The 14,656-nt window shown below is 39.9% G+C and overlaps 1 protein-coding gene across 1 annotated transcript in view; it reads left to right on the forward strand.

Annotated features, from left to right (window-relative positions):
* marco (macrophage receptor with collagenous structure) overlaps positions 1 to 14,656 on the forward strand; it is a gene marked incomplete at its 5' end in the record, with an annotated part of 23,128 nt that overhangs the window by 2,465 nt on the left and 6,007 nt on the right. The window contains 5 exons of the mRNA XM_005751582.1: positions 1,097 to 1,251; positions 4,037 to 4,154; positions 5,593 to 5,655; positions 9,355 to 9,426; positions 13,202 to 13,270. Of these exons, the coding sequence (XP_005751639.1) occupies positions 1,097 to 1,251; positions 4,037 to 4,154; positions 5,593 to 5,655; positions 9,355 to 9,426; positions 13,202 to 13,270 (477 nt within the window). The remainder of the gene's footprint in view (positions 1 to 1,096; positions 1,252 to 4,036; positions 4,155 to 5,592; positions 5,656 to 9,354; positions 9,427 to 13,201; positions 13,271 to 14,656) is intronic.

The raw sequence follows: 14,656 nt of genomic DNA on the forward strand, positions 1-14,656 counted from the left end.
AAAATACATTAATGAGTAGCACTTTAAAATAATGTCACACAACTGAGCATTATTAAGGTATCAGAAAGTGTTTAATCCACCATCACATTTTATTCTCCCTAGTATGTAATTCATACATACAGATATAAATGTTTATTCATGACAATAAGCTTATTTATAACATGTTCATTGTATAATTTACAAATCAAAATAAGTGATTAACAAATGGTTAAAAGATGCATATGATTAAGATATGAAGATAAACAGAATTCTCCAAATACCGCTACAACACTATTTTTGGTACCGTAAATAGTATTCTACCTTTTTATCCCTCATGACTTCTTTTTAACTTTTTTTGTAGCATTATCATTTTAAATGCACGCGCACAGCAGTCATATTAATCTTACTACATATTACTATTATTATTAGTAGTAGTAGTATTAGCACTGATGGTGCATTGCAAGGCAGCCCCTGTCGCTGTAGAATGAAATACCTTATGAGCAAAGACAGAAATAAACTACATTATTTAAAAGTTCAGTGATGCTACCATATCAACAAACACCATGGCGACAAGGTTCAATTTAGTTTAATTTATACAGCAACAAATCGCAACAACAGTTGCCTCAAAGCACTCGATACTGTAGACCCTACAAACACTTCCAGCACAGTTACTCCTGACACAAAATCTCCTCTTTCTATCTGCACACTACAAAACAACAGATAGAAACACACAGATACTAATCTGCCATCACTTCAATGCACACAGAATCCAAACATTAGAATAAATTTTATTATTCAAATCATTTTTCATTCTCAATCCCTGCTCCATCTCTCTGGACAGCAGACATCTAAATACTTTGTTAATCAGTTATTTAGACTTTATAAATGACACAATGACCATGTTATAAATAAATAATTATAAATAAGCATCTTAATCAAGAATTTTTATATTTGTATTTAATGAGGAGTAATGGTTTATAAGTGATGAAGCACTTACTAATACCTTAGTAAAGCAGGTTAGTAAGTTTAGGGTGACATTATTATGATGTGTTACCCATTAACATACATGGGAAGAAAGTATAGTGAAACATATTTGTTCATTTTCTCTTGGTTCCAGTTTTCACACTGGAGGCTTCACTGGCTCGGCCCAGATCAGAGGGGCAAACGTCCAATGATGTTTCTCATGGTTATGAAAGCTTCCAAACTCTCATACAAAACAACAGTCAAGAAACCAAGAACCTGAGACACCACCTATGGACGCTGGAGAGCCAGGTACTCTTCTCGTGTACATATAATGTGACACGGGGCCAATGACACGATGGATATTGAAGTTTGTAGGATTGACCCATGGCTGACTTGATCTTTCCTGTGTTGCTCTGGTAGAGTGGATCAATCGCTGCCCCATGTTCTTGGGCAATATGTTGATCCCTAAATTGCTGTTGATGTACTCACTGGCATGTGAGCGTGTGAATGTGACACAAAGAGTTTGGGCATACATAAAGGTGCAATGGGAATGTGTGTTATTTGGTGAATGAGACTTACAGTGGGAAGCGTTTTAAGTGCTGAGCTTATGTAGAAAGGTACTATTTAAGAAGCAGTCCATCACTGAATATACAGCGCATCTGGAAAGTATTCCAAAATGGCCTGTATGGCAGTTTGTCCAGACAGAAGCCAAAATCATGCATGATGATGGGCAGCCGTGCCCCTCTCCACACGCCTGTCTCACACACACACAGCGAGCCAACGACAAGTATCATAGTCATAACAACTCTATAACAGAGCTTATCTATGTGCTTTGCTTATAGTGAATCATCTTTATTCTTAATCAAAGATATAAATCAAAGTATAAGTCTGATTAATATGTTAGCTGAGACATGAGCTGGGTAATGAAAATTATTCAGATGTCTGGATTTTTGTGTGCATAGACATGATCCAGCTGCAGCCTCAGTAGATGAGTATCTGTGTGTGGCTGCAGAGATGTGAAAGATAAGAAATGTGCTGCCAGCCCAAAATTATGTTCTGAAAGATTCTGGAAAAGAGAAATGGTACTAAGGGTTGAACGGAGAACCATAAGTCAGATGTGATTTTAATGACAGTTTAATTATGCTTAATACTGATGAGAATATAACCAATACAATGAATGAGAAAATATAATGATGTCATGATTCAAGAAACAACATTTCTTTTGAATCACGTATGTGGAAAAGCCACATAGATAGATGGTAAGATATGGCTGGACATCAGGTAATAAGTTGTTTGTTCCTTTCTCTTCTCTGAGATGAGCGGTTCAAAAGCTTAGATTATATTTATATTATAATACAGCTCGGTAATAAAGGGGTAACAGTAGGGTAACAAGGGGGAAACAGGAGGGTAATAATGTAGTATTTCTAAGTTTTAATATCCAAAGTAATAACCATGTAATATCCAAGTAATATCGAGGTAGCAACAATGGTTACAGTTGAGTGTTATTGCCCTGAAATTTATGTAATAGGATAATAAGAGCCCCCAAAATTGGGTGTAATAATGTGGAAATAGAGCTCGGTAATAAAGCAGTAATAGAAGGGTAACAAGGACAAAATAAGAGTGTAATAATGTGGTAATTTCTAAGTTATTACCACTCAATTACCAGTGGTAGTTTCTATATAAAAAGCAGGAAACAAAATGCCAAACCGCCTGTTTCCATTTAATAACACATTAATAACCTGTTAAAGCTAACTTAAAGAAGTGTGGTTATTACCTGGAAATATCTCAGGTAGTTTCCATGTAATAAGAAGGAAACAGATGCAAAACCACTTGTTTCTATCTAATAACACATTTATAACTATGTAATAACCTTTTAAAGCACATTTAAAGAATCGTAATGATGACCTGGAAACACCTGTGGCGGTTTCTGTGTAATAAGCAGGAATTTAACACTATGGTCATGATACCTGATTAAAAGAAGCACCAGGAAGTCTGTAATGAACTGGAAACACTTAAACACAAAATGTTAAGAATTAAGTTTAAAACAATAACACATATGAATACATATGTGTTATTCTCTGCACAGGAGTGTAGAGGACCCTCCATCATGGCAAAATTTATACATGGATGACAACACATAATATGGTCAATATAGTTAAGGTGGGAAAGAAAGTGGAGCACATTTTTAAAACTGTGATCAGTCGTGGCAAATCATCAAACATCTGCTGACATCTTGGTGAATTGAGTTGTGTAAATCCACAAAGAGCAGTAAACCTAAAAGCAGTAGCCCAGATCAGCTTAGCACAGCTTGTACATCAAGAAAATCTACTGGACCCGCAGATGTATTCTAGAAATTCTTGTGAGTTGTGATTCGTTTCTCCACACTGAGCCATTCCAGCTGTCTTTAGGGTTCCCCCATCTGTTGAATCCCACAACGTAGGCAACAGAAAATAGGAATACAGGAAAATAAAAAATATCTCTATCTACTAATATTTTAATATTGCCTTAACATTGCACAAGGCTTAGTCAGCTTTACACAAAAACATCCTCCAAAAAGATGCTTTTTACTTTCTTGCATTTACACACTACAGGTGTACTTTCTGTGTAGCTGGCCTGTACCACTACACTTGGTGTCTTACACTTCTGTCTTTGGAACGTTTGCCCCCCATTCCTTCTTTCACAGTCTGTCTTTGCAGGTGATTGATGGATGGTGTGCTCATCAAAATAAAGCTAACATTGTTAGTGTTATTCCACATTACCTGGACTATATCAATATTCAGATCATACAGAGATTAGTTAAAATATAATATGTGGATGTGCAACCATAGTTTTCCCCAATCGGGAGCTGAGTACTGATTTGTATTTCTTTAGGTTTGGATGAATACATTTGTAAATAAGTGTACTCCAATCGCTTTGTGTTTGTGCATGAATTGAACAAAAATTCAACAACAATACATGTCAGCCTTCTAAAATCCCTGAGCACTAATCTGAGCAGGAGTACCTTATACACAAAGCTTATTCATCTATAATAATTCCTTTAAAAAAGTGTTTCCATGTTTTTACAGTTTAACATCACAGTCACATATTTTACCAGATTAAAGGCCTGTGTGGCGAGGAAGGTCAGCTGGACAAACTGAAGACCGACCTGAGCCTGCTCAATACCACCACCCATAACCTGGAAGGCAAACTAACAGTCATCAGCTTGAAGCCAGGTCTGTGCATGTGTTTATGTACACAACAACAGGGTAAAGCAACAACTATCACACAGGGCATTGTCTGATTTCAAGCTTTAGATCCACATCATTGTTGTTTAGACAACACTGAGGTTATTGTACTCTGTCCTACAAGTTTTAGAAATGTGGTGTTTAACCAAGAATTTACTTTAGATTGCACTACGTAGGCAAAGACTGTGAGGAATTTAATGAGGAATTTCTAACCAAGATTTATCCTTTAGCATGCACATTAAACAAATATATAGGGTTGCCTTCATTTGTTTGGTAAAATTAGAAACATCCGGACTCAGAGTGATGCCACACAGCTAGTGCTTCTATTGTGATAAATAATTATCGGGTCACTCTAAAAGCTCCTGAAAAGCCTTCAGTTGATCCTGAATGCTACAGCAAGAGTATTAACTGGAACTAGAAAGAGAGACAATATTTCTCTCTTTAATTTGGACTTGAATTTAAAGTCTTCATCTTCACATGCAAAATGAATAACGAGGCCACGCCATAAGAATTTATAGTAAGTTTCTAAAAGTAGAATAGAAGGCAGAGCCTTCAGCTATCAGACCCCTGTATTATGGACCAGCTGCCAGTTTGGATGAGTGAGACAGACACTCTCTGGGCTGTGAGGTCTCTCGCTCGCCTCATCCTCCACCGAGACCCAAGGGCCCCCCACACTCCAGCAGGGGCCCGACAGAGTCAGGGGGCCAGGTCCTGCCAAGCAGCCGCTGAAAGGGAACCAGTACACAACTGAATACTCAGCCTCTGACATCCAGAACCATCATTGCTCTGCCAGGTGGGGACACCAGCCACTGGCAGGGACTGTGGCGTGGAGAAATAGGTCCCCACACCTGGGGGAGCCTGAGATGTTCTAAAAGAGTTGGATGCTAAGACCTAACCTGACACGTAGACATAGGAAAACAGGCACACACAAGCATACATGCCCATCCTCATGCACACATATAAACACTCTCACACTTGCCCAACATGGAGACACTCAGAGATGAATGCAGTACACACACACTCACACTCCCCATACACACACTATACTCCCAAGTCCAGACACCAATGCCTCCAGAGGGGCAATCCACTCACAGACCCATGAGATGGGGTAGAGACAACCACACAGCCCTGGCTGGAACGCCAGTCCCAGACCCCATGTCTCCCTCCACCAGCTCATATGTGGTGTTGATGCTGGCCTATAGAGCATTTATAGTACACTTTGCAAAGGAGGAATGAAAAAATAGGATGAATGTTTCCTAAGTTGCAAAGCTTTGACAACAGAACAAGCTTGAAACTAATCAATGTGACTGATTGTCCCGGAACAACAATACCTCAGGTGTAATCAGATGCATCATAACACATAGTGTAATAAAATACTTTCTAAAGTTTATCAAGCATAGCAATGTATTTACGTATGTGTTCTCAGGACCCCCAGGTCCTCCAGGCACCAATGGACATCCAGGTACCCGAGGAGAAAAAGGCAGCAAAGGTGAGGTCAAAGTTACAGAAGCTGTAATTGATGTATTTATATTAACTCAGTCACTGCCAGCCATTTGAAAATGGCTGGCAGTGAAACACAACAAGACTTGCACCACATTTTTGTCTCACTGCGCAATCCCTTACGTGCGCAAACCCTGCACCTCCTTGCAGGTCTACTTTTACTGCTGGTGGGCTTCAGTTCAACTTACGTTGACTGCCATTGACGTCTATAGACATCAATGGCAGTCAACGTAAGTTTTTCAATTGACGTCTATAGACGTCAATGGCAGTGAATGAGTTAACAATGTGACATAAATCTGCCAATGTGAAATGTCATATTCAGTAAGTTTAAAGCAGCAGCCAAGGCCAAATGGAACGAGCTGATGACAGAAGCATTCAGAAAAGCAGTGTCACATCTGTATTTATTTTTACAGTGTTTAGTCTAAAACCTGCTTTGGTAAAGAACAAGAAAAGTTTCAACTGTAAAAACTTCATTCGTTAGAAGATGCTGTGGGGTCGTGTGCAGCAGAATACATTAGCTTTCAGCTGCTGCTCTGGCAATGATCCCAGCATTGATGACGCATCATCTCCTGTCAGATGGATGATGAGACCTGGTTGATGGATGAGCTGCAGCCGTTATTTCACATAGCTTCACAATGTAGTGCACTGACATTTGCTGCATGAAATCTCTATCAGGGCTGGACTTTTACTCACACTGACAAATTAACCAGCTGTAATGCATATATTTCCCAATAGATCAAACTCTGCATGCCCTCAAGCTCTCTGCTAAAAAAAAGTCTTTGATCAAACTTATATTTTATGATAATTACATTTAGTTGGTTTTTGTGGTTATTTGTTGGTTGATTTGTCTGTGAACCACTCGGCTCTAAACAAGGACACTAAGGACAGATTGTTGATTCACTAACATCTTCATTTTCCCGAGTCCTCACATAATAATTCTCAGTTAGTCATCAATTTAATTCAGTTTTTATCTTAATTCATTGCCGTTATCACAGTGCATTTCATTATGTAAAGACTGTAGAATATTAGAGAAAGATAAAAGATGAAGAAACAGTTTGCATCGGTGTACAGAGAGAAGATGAAGCCTTCTCAGGCAGCTGCTGTGACCAGTTGTGGGGTTAAAGCGTCAATATGTTTCTTTTTTACTGCACTGAAAATTTTAATTAGTGAATCTTATTAAGGATGATTAAAAAGGATGTAAAGCGAGTGCTGTAAAAAGAAGTGTTTTAAGTGTAGTGCACTTATACCCAAGATTTACCTGTTATTGAAGTGCTTCAGACGTCCACAGAGATGAATGAAAAACAAGTTCCGTCACCTAAAATAGTCACGTTCTGTGCGGTGACAAAGTATTTGACAGCTCCCTGATTTCTTACCTTTTTGTATTTCTGTTGCACTCACTTGTTTCCGATGTTTCAAATCATCACATCATTTTAGACAAAGATAACCTGAGTGAACAGGAAATGCAGGTTTTAAATTGCAATTTCATTTATTGGGAAAAAAGATATCTAAACCTACCGGGACCTATATCAAAATGTAATTGTCTCCTGAAAAGATTACCTGAGTTAGCAGCAAGAACTCCAATCAATCATTTGTCATAATCTTTCACATCACGGTGGAAGAATTTTGGTGCACTCTATTGTTTTAATTCAGCAGCATTTGAAGGTTTTTAAGTATGAACAGTCTGTTTATGGTCATGCCAAAGCACCTCAATTATATTTACCTTCATTTTGTTGTTTTTGTGAAAAATGTCTAACATGATTTGCTGTCCTAAAGCCTTAGGAATAGTTTTGTAACCATTTCCTGGCTGATAGATGTCAGTTTGTTTAGATTGCGGCATGATGTGTTGGCCTACATCACTTCTTAAAATGTGGTTAAGTACATGTATCACTGGCTTTAAAAAGATTCTTTTTTTAAATTTTGTTTTTGCTACTGGAAACTTTGGACAGGTCTTTATCTATTTTTCCACTAAATTCAGATTTAAAGTCCAATTAAAGATCATGTATATTGTATTTATATATTCGATATAATTACGTTGGCAAAGAAAAAACATTACTTTGAGTCATCGGCCCCCCAGGCAAATGCCCAGTATGCCAGTCCAGCCCTGTGCTCATATATTGGTTTCTATTACTTGTACATCTTGATGAAATCTTCCCCCGTGTTCATTTCTGAGATTGGTCAAATCTGGAGAAAGAAAGTTGTGATAATAACATACAAAGTACATCGTTACTGACATTTTGACCCCATTAGCTGATGTGCTTTTGTGGATCTCAATCAGGCACCCCTGTGTCAGGAAGGTCTGGAACCTGCTCTCAGTTTAAAAGGTCGGAGTCTCTGATCCTACACTCAAGAAAAAAAATACAACCTTTGAATGAACATAAAAAATGATCATGCAATGAATTTCCACGTGATTCAATTGCTTTATTATAGCAAGGAGACCACAGACAACCATTCACACCTATGGACCATTTAGCATCATTACCCTAACCCTACTAACTGCATGTACCTAAAGGGCCACAAACGCAGGGACAACATGCAAACATGCACAGAAAGCCCAATTGGTGGATTCGAACTCTTGCTCTGAGGCAACAGTGCTACTCACCAACCTGTCACTCCATACTGTAGCAAAAGTAGGAAAGCTACTTGAATTTTTTTTACATTTTTGTCTCGACAGGTTAAGCCACAGTAAACAGCAATAGCATGTACGTGCTGTGTGTTTACTTGCCTCTAATAACCCCAATGACTTTCCTGTGGTTTGAAATCTCTTGTGATCAAGCGCTAACAGCTTCGCAGTCCTCCAGATGTCGATCATGCATCCTCTGAAGATTTGGTTGCCAGGTTGGCCTCTGACTAAGCCTGAAAAACTACCGAGGATCTGTTCATTTTTAATATGACATCTGAGTGATGTGATGTCAATAATAAACAGGCTTTTACCTTTACAGTTTTACAAGGTGAAAAATAGAATATCCACAACTCAGCTAGTGCTGATTTTGAGAGGAGAGAGGTTGAGGAGAGAATGGGCAGAATTTTGTAATCTAACATGGCAAAAATGTATAGCTTCTACGGCACAAGTTTCTTCCGTAATACAGTCAACAAAAATAAAAATAGATGTTAAATTTAAGTATTTGAAAGATTATTAAGTCATTAACTTTGGCAGTTCATGGATTTTGCAAACTATCATCATATGTTGTGGAAACAACTTGATTATTTAGGAAATAGAGTTTTCTACTTTTACGTTGATATAAAATGTGCCAAAATTTGAAAATCGCCTTTAAATGAAATTACTTTTTTAGGGAACAAGTTTGTATTTTTATTTTTCAAAAAACTGAATTTTATATTTTTTTATAGAATAGCTTATAGCATATTGGTATGTAAATATAATAAATAATATAGAAAAACAACACTAAAAATAGTTCACAGAAAGAATTAACAAGATATTCCAACTGATCACAACTTCTACAACAACAATACAAGTCCTGTGTAGAACTGCAATGTTCTTTACATTTTCACTTTCTTTTTTATAATCAAAATTTTATGCATTTTATGAAAATATGATGTGGAGTAAAAGTCGGTAATAAAATTGGTTTGTCTTGTGGTCATCTTCTAACTGCACTGGCCGTGTGTGCTTTTTTCTGCATGCTTGTGTCATCAGATATTATAATCCATCACATACCGGTATGTTTCTTTCCAGGAGACCATGGAGATAACGGCCTTCCAGGACCAAAGGGTGAAAGGGGAGACAAAGGAGAACAAGGAGAGCCAGGTACTGGAAAATGGTAGAGTTTAATATGCCTATACAGTCCACCCTGTGGCAGCTATAGTAAGAGCTGCTCACATTCTCTGAAATCTTATCAAAGTTGCTTCAGTGCATCCTTTACAACCAGCTTCTGTACTGGGGAGACTGGAGATATCATCTCACAGATCAAAGCACGACCCCAGTGCAACATTCAGTACTGTTGGCGACAATATTTTAGCACCTTGGGAACGAGAATGGGTGCCGGGGCAGACCAGACACCAGACACTCCCACCCAAGGAGTAGGAACGGATGCAGGAGCAGGCTGGGTCATGGCTGCCCTTACCTTGGAGTGGCATAAGCAATGATCTGGCACCTGCTGTTCCTACCTGAGAAGCAGGTACTGGAGCGGAAACCAGCAGGGCCCTAACTGATTTGAGACCAGGAAACGCGATTGGCAGAGCCCCAGCCTCCCAAACCTGAGGCACTGGTACGGGTGCAGGGGTAGGCAGGAGCCCAGCTGCCCTCGAAGCAGGAGCTGGTGCCAGCTGGGTCCTAGCCAGTGTCCCCCGAGAAACTGGTACAGCTGCAGGGAATGGGGGGACCTTGGCCACCCTAGGAGCAGGTGTGGGTGCACAACCCATCTCTGCCTGAACTGACTGACTTACACCAATGATCGTTTCAGGCTGTGCTTCTTCATAAACCCTTTCTGAATGAGAAGCATGAGAATTCATCTTTGAGCACAAAAACAGTCTCAGAGAGTGCAGGTCATGAATAAACGAATAGTCTGAGGGAGTCTTTCAAAAAGTAGTTTCATATACATAATCCTCATGCACAGTCTTGTATTTAGCCAGTTCAGAAGCACAAATGTATGTTTGAGCTTCTGGAAAAAAACGAGCCGTTTATTGTGGCTGATAATGAACAAGAACAAAACAGAGAAACAAAATTAAACGAAGAGCCAACCATAAAAAACTAAATACAAAATACCTGAAACACATGGAAAGAATGAGAGGACATGGAGACACGAGGGAGGACAGAAGATTTACAGACTGAGGGAGAGACAATAAATACGCTGAGGGATGACGAGGGAAGTGGAAACAGCTGGAGTGAACAAGATGTGATGAGACAGGGGAAGCAAAACTTAGCACACTGAACACAGGACGAGAGAATGAACAGGAAACACTGAGACTTAAGACATACAGCCGGATACAGCAATGGAGATAAACAAGCAGGGTGTCATGCGGCGGCTGTGTGAAGGCAAGAGAGGACCCAAAATGCACGGCTCTAGACACACGGGGATGAACTCAAAGGCAGGTCTTTATTAACAGGAACATAAGAAGTCATACAAAAACTATACTGGGAGCAACTAAAGCTGAGGCGCTGGGAAGACACGGTAAATGCACACAACCTGGAGGGACGACGCAACACGGAACAAAGGGACACTTTGACATAAATACACAGAAGGTAATGAGGGAAGTGGGAACACACAGGGAACGCAGCTGAGGACAATTACTCGTGACAGAGCGGGGAGGACACGAACCTGAAAATACTGACACCAAGATGTGGACCTTAAACACAACACAGTACACAGAGATGGGCACAGAGAGAGAGGCAGAGAACAAGGATGAATACACGAGGGGATGAGGAGAACACAGAACACAAAGGACGGGAACACGGTACCAGAACAAACACCACAATAAAAACATGGACACAGGAGGGATCCAAATACCAAACCAAACAATCCAATGAACATAAGGAACAAAATACAAAACCACAGGAAAACTAAGAACACTGGGTCAAAATGACCCAGGACCATGACACAGGGAGGCAAACGATGAGACACAAGGAGAGCAACAGCATGTCTACACACACACAAAGTCTAGACATTAGAATTATTTTTATTACTCAAACTGCATATCTCATTCAGCATGTTAATTAGACATATTCAATTCAATACTTTATTGTCCCACAAGGGGAAGCAATAAGAATAAACAAAACAATGATAAAAAGCCACAAGACAGTTATTTGCCATTAAGGAGACGGGTTGCAGTTGGGATAAAAGAAACCTGGAGTCTCTTGTTCTTCCTCACAGGTTCTCTAAAACGACGGCCAGAGTCAAACTCACTTCAAACAATTTATAATAAAAAGAGCCTTCCTTCCTCTTCCTTATATCTTTGATTATAGCTTCAATTTGCACACATGAACTTTGTTTAGCACTCTGTATCACTTTAAACTTAAAAGGCCAGATGTCTTTTTACCCTCTCAGACTTAATAAGAGTCCAACCTTTCTCGACTGGAAGGCAGCCGTCACCTTCCACTTCTTCTCTGGCTCCTCTGTGAGCTCTCGGTATTCCTCGAGCTTCTCACATTCCTTCTTCCTGGTGTTGCTACCACTTGGTATCACTACATCGATCCCTACAGCCTTCTTCCTCTACTTGTTCTTCCCATTCAGCTGACTCCTCAGGATGTTTCTTACGCTCTGCAGGTATTTTGTGGTTGAGACTTTCCGAGCAGTTTGGTTTCCCTCTGTGACACCAAGGTACTTGAAACTGACATCCATTGTTAGTCAGTGGTACCAGCTTCAGTCATTATGCAAATGTACCGGAAAACACAACAAGTTTTAACCATCTAGCTTTGATTGGAGGTTATGTTGAAGAATTTGGAAATCATTGTCGTTCTTCATTATTCTAACAACTTTGTGCAATGGGGTTAGCCAAACAGCTCCAGAGCCAGATGTTATCACCATCATCAAGGTATAAATAATATGCTTCATTTTAAAAGCCCTAACTGTCATGAACAGTCAGGGCAGGATTGGACCCTGAATGCAGACAAGATCATTATATCAATAAGAGAACAGAAAGAGAAAAGTCACAACACAAACTAACCTGTCTAAAGGAAGAAACAACACAACCAACAACCAGACGCACTTCTGTGGCCGGCCAGCCTTCACTAGTAGCAGCAAAAAAACATCTACACTGTTCCCGAAACTGTCAAAACGACTGTGTCTTTCCATTCTGCTCAGCAGAATCTCAGACTCTAGAGAGCAGAGAAAATTGCAAGTGGACCTCAAACAGACTTTATAATGTTTTATGGCTAACTGCTCAGTGAGTCCAGGTGCAGGCTGGGAAAAATGAGCAGCAGAGGAAGAGAAACAGCACCTCACCTGCACATCCCCATTGCATGTAACAGAGGCCAGATGGTTCAGTTTTTGTCTCATCTGGCCATAAACCTTTCCTGCAGAAAGTGAGCAGCTGCTAAAATCGTCAGCTGAAACAAGTATGTAAGTTTATGTTATTTGGATGTTTCACGGCTTTGGTGTTCTTGGTAAATGGCCTGTATTTGTATAGCGCTTTACTAGTCCCTAAGGACCCCAAAGCGCTTTACATATCCAGTCATCCACCCATTCACGCACACATTCACACACTGGCGATAGCAAGCTACATTGTAGCCACAGCCACCCTGGGGCGCACTGACAGAGGCGAGGCTGCCGGACACTGGCGCCACCGGGCCCTCTGACCACCACCAGTAGGCAATGGGTGAAGTGTCTTGCCCAAGGACACAACGACCGAGACTGTCCAAGCCGGGGCTCGAACCGGCAACCTTCCGATTACAAGGCGAACTCCCAACTCTTGAGCCACGATCGCCCACCTTTCTTCTGAAAGGTGACTACAAATGTCACCCTTAGATAAGAGGAAACTGGTTGGGATGTCTGTCTTTTGTTAATTTACATTTAAGAGTTAAAATTTGCTCCCATAAAAGTTAAACAGACGTTTTAAAATCACCATTGTTGTCTTTACAAATGCAGGTCCTAGGAGTCCACCTGGGGATCAAGGAGCAGGTGCAAAGGGAGAGAAAGGCGACCCTGGCAGTCCAGGTAAGGTTTTTGGTTAAATTCATTGCAGCCGTGTTGAGGATTCACTCAAACTCAAACTGAAGCAGATTATACACTAGGGCGACCAATCATCCTCTTTCTCTGCACTTGTTGACTTGTAAAAGACTATATGACATTTTTTATTTCACCATTCATTAACCGCACAGAGAAGGCATCGTTTAAATATGTCAAAGTTTTCTTTAAGGCAAAAAGAATTTTCTGGCACAACTTCACCTGCTTCCAAGGTGCATGGAGAGGATAAAAGAATTCACAAAGCAGAAACTCCAGCAACACTTGAGGGAAGATGAACAACTTTAATAATAGATGTTTCGGCTTGTGGCCTTCATCAGGGTCCTGATGAAGGCCACAAGCCGAGGATATGCTTCCTAGATATTCCAGCATTGTCCCTAGATATATTCCGGTCCTCGGTGACCGACTGCACCAGCGTAGGGGCTGACAATGGATCCCTGGTTTTCAACCCAATCACTAATGGCAGTTATGGTGCCACCGCCTAGGCCAGGGCTGTCGAACTCATTTTACATTGCAGGCCACGTACGACCCATCTAAGCGGTCGGACCGGTGAATCTCCCCTTTCTGTCAGTGTAAAGAAGTTTCATATTTAACAGTTTTTCTACATGATAAAGAAAAAGAAACAAAATAAATATTTATATTAGAAAGTGAAAATCAGAAACCTTGTTTTTCACAAAGTTACAGAGGTTTTATTAGAAACATAGCTACGCGTTTAGCAATTTGGCATAATTCACTACCAATAAAAGGTTACATTTTTTTGTAGTGAATAGCAGGAATTAGGCTTTCTTGTCAGAAGTCATTTTAGGAAAACAGAAAAACAGCAGCCAGCAGTACTGTACACAACTGGTGCGTAATAAACAAGTAAATAAGGCAGATAATAGAGATTTTTGATGGGAAACTGGTCCTGAAGCACACAGAGATGGAGCTGATTTGGTGAATTTGGCTCGCAGAGTGATCAATCCTGCAGTTTTGCAAGATGTCTGTTATGACTTTACATGCCTTTATGCACCTCCCTTTGTTAATCCGTTCAATACTTTCTCCCTGTGTCAATTCTCATTATTACACATAATTTATGGACACATATGGTTTGATTTCTGTGCATGTATGGATAGGATGGGTTGTTACTGTTGTTACTGATTCTCTGGTGAGAATTTTATGTCAATACCACCTTCAGAAATATATTGTCTTGAACGTATACACAAAACTGAATGTGTACACAAAACTGAATGTGTACACAAAACTGAATGTGTACACAAAACTGAATGTATACACAAAACTGAATGTGTACACAAAACTGAATGTGTACACAAATCCAGAAATAAACGGACTGAAAATTATTTAAGGCTTTTCAAGCCTAAC

Source organism: Pundamilia nyererei, unplaced genomic scaffold (genome assembly GCF_000239375.1).
Source record: "Pundamilia nyererei isolate P.nyererei 1_Seehausen unplaced genomic scaffold, PunNye1.0 scaffold00316, whole genome shotgun sequence".
Taxonomy (NCBI): Eukaryota; Metazoa; Chordata; class Actinopteri; order Cichliformes; family Cichlidae; genus Pundamilia; species Pundamilia nyererei.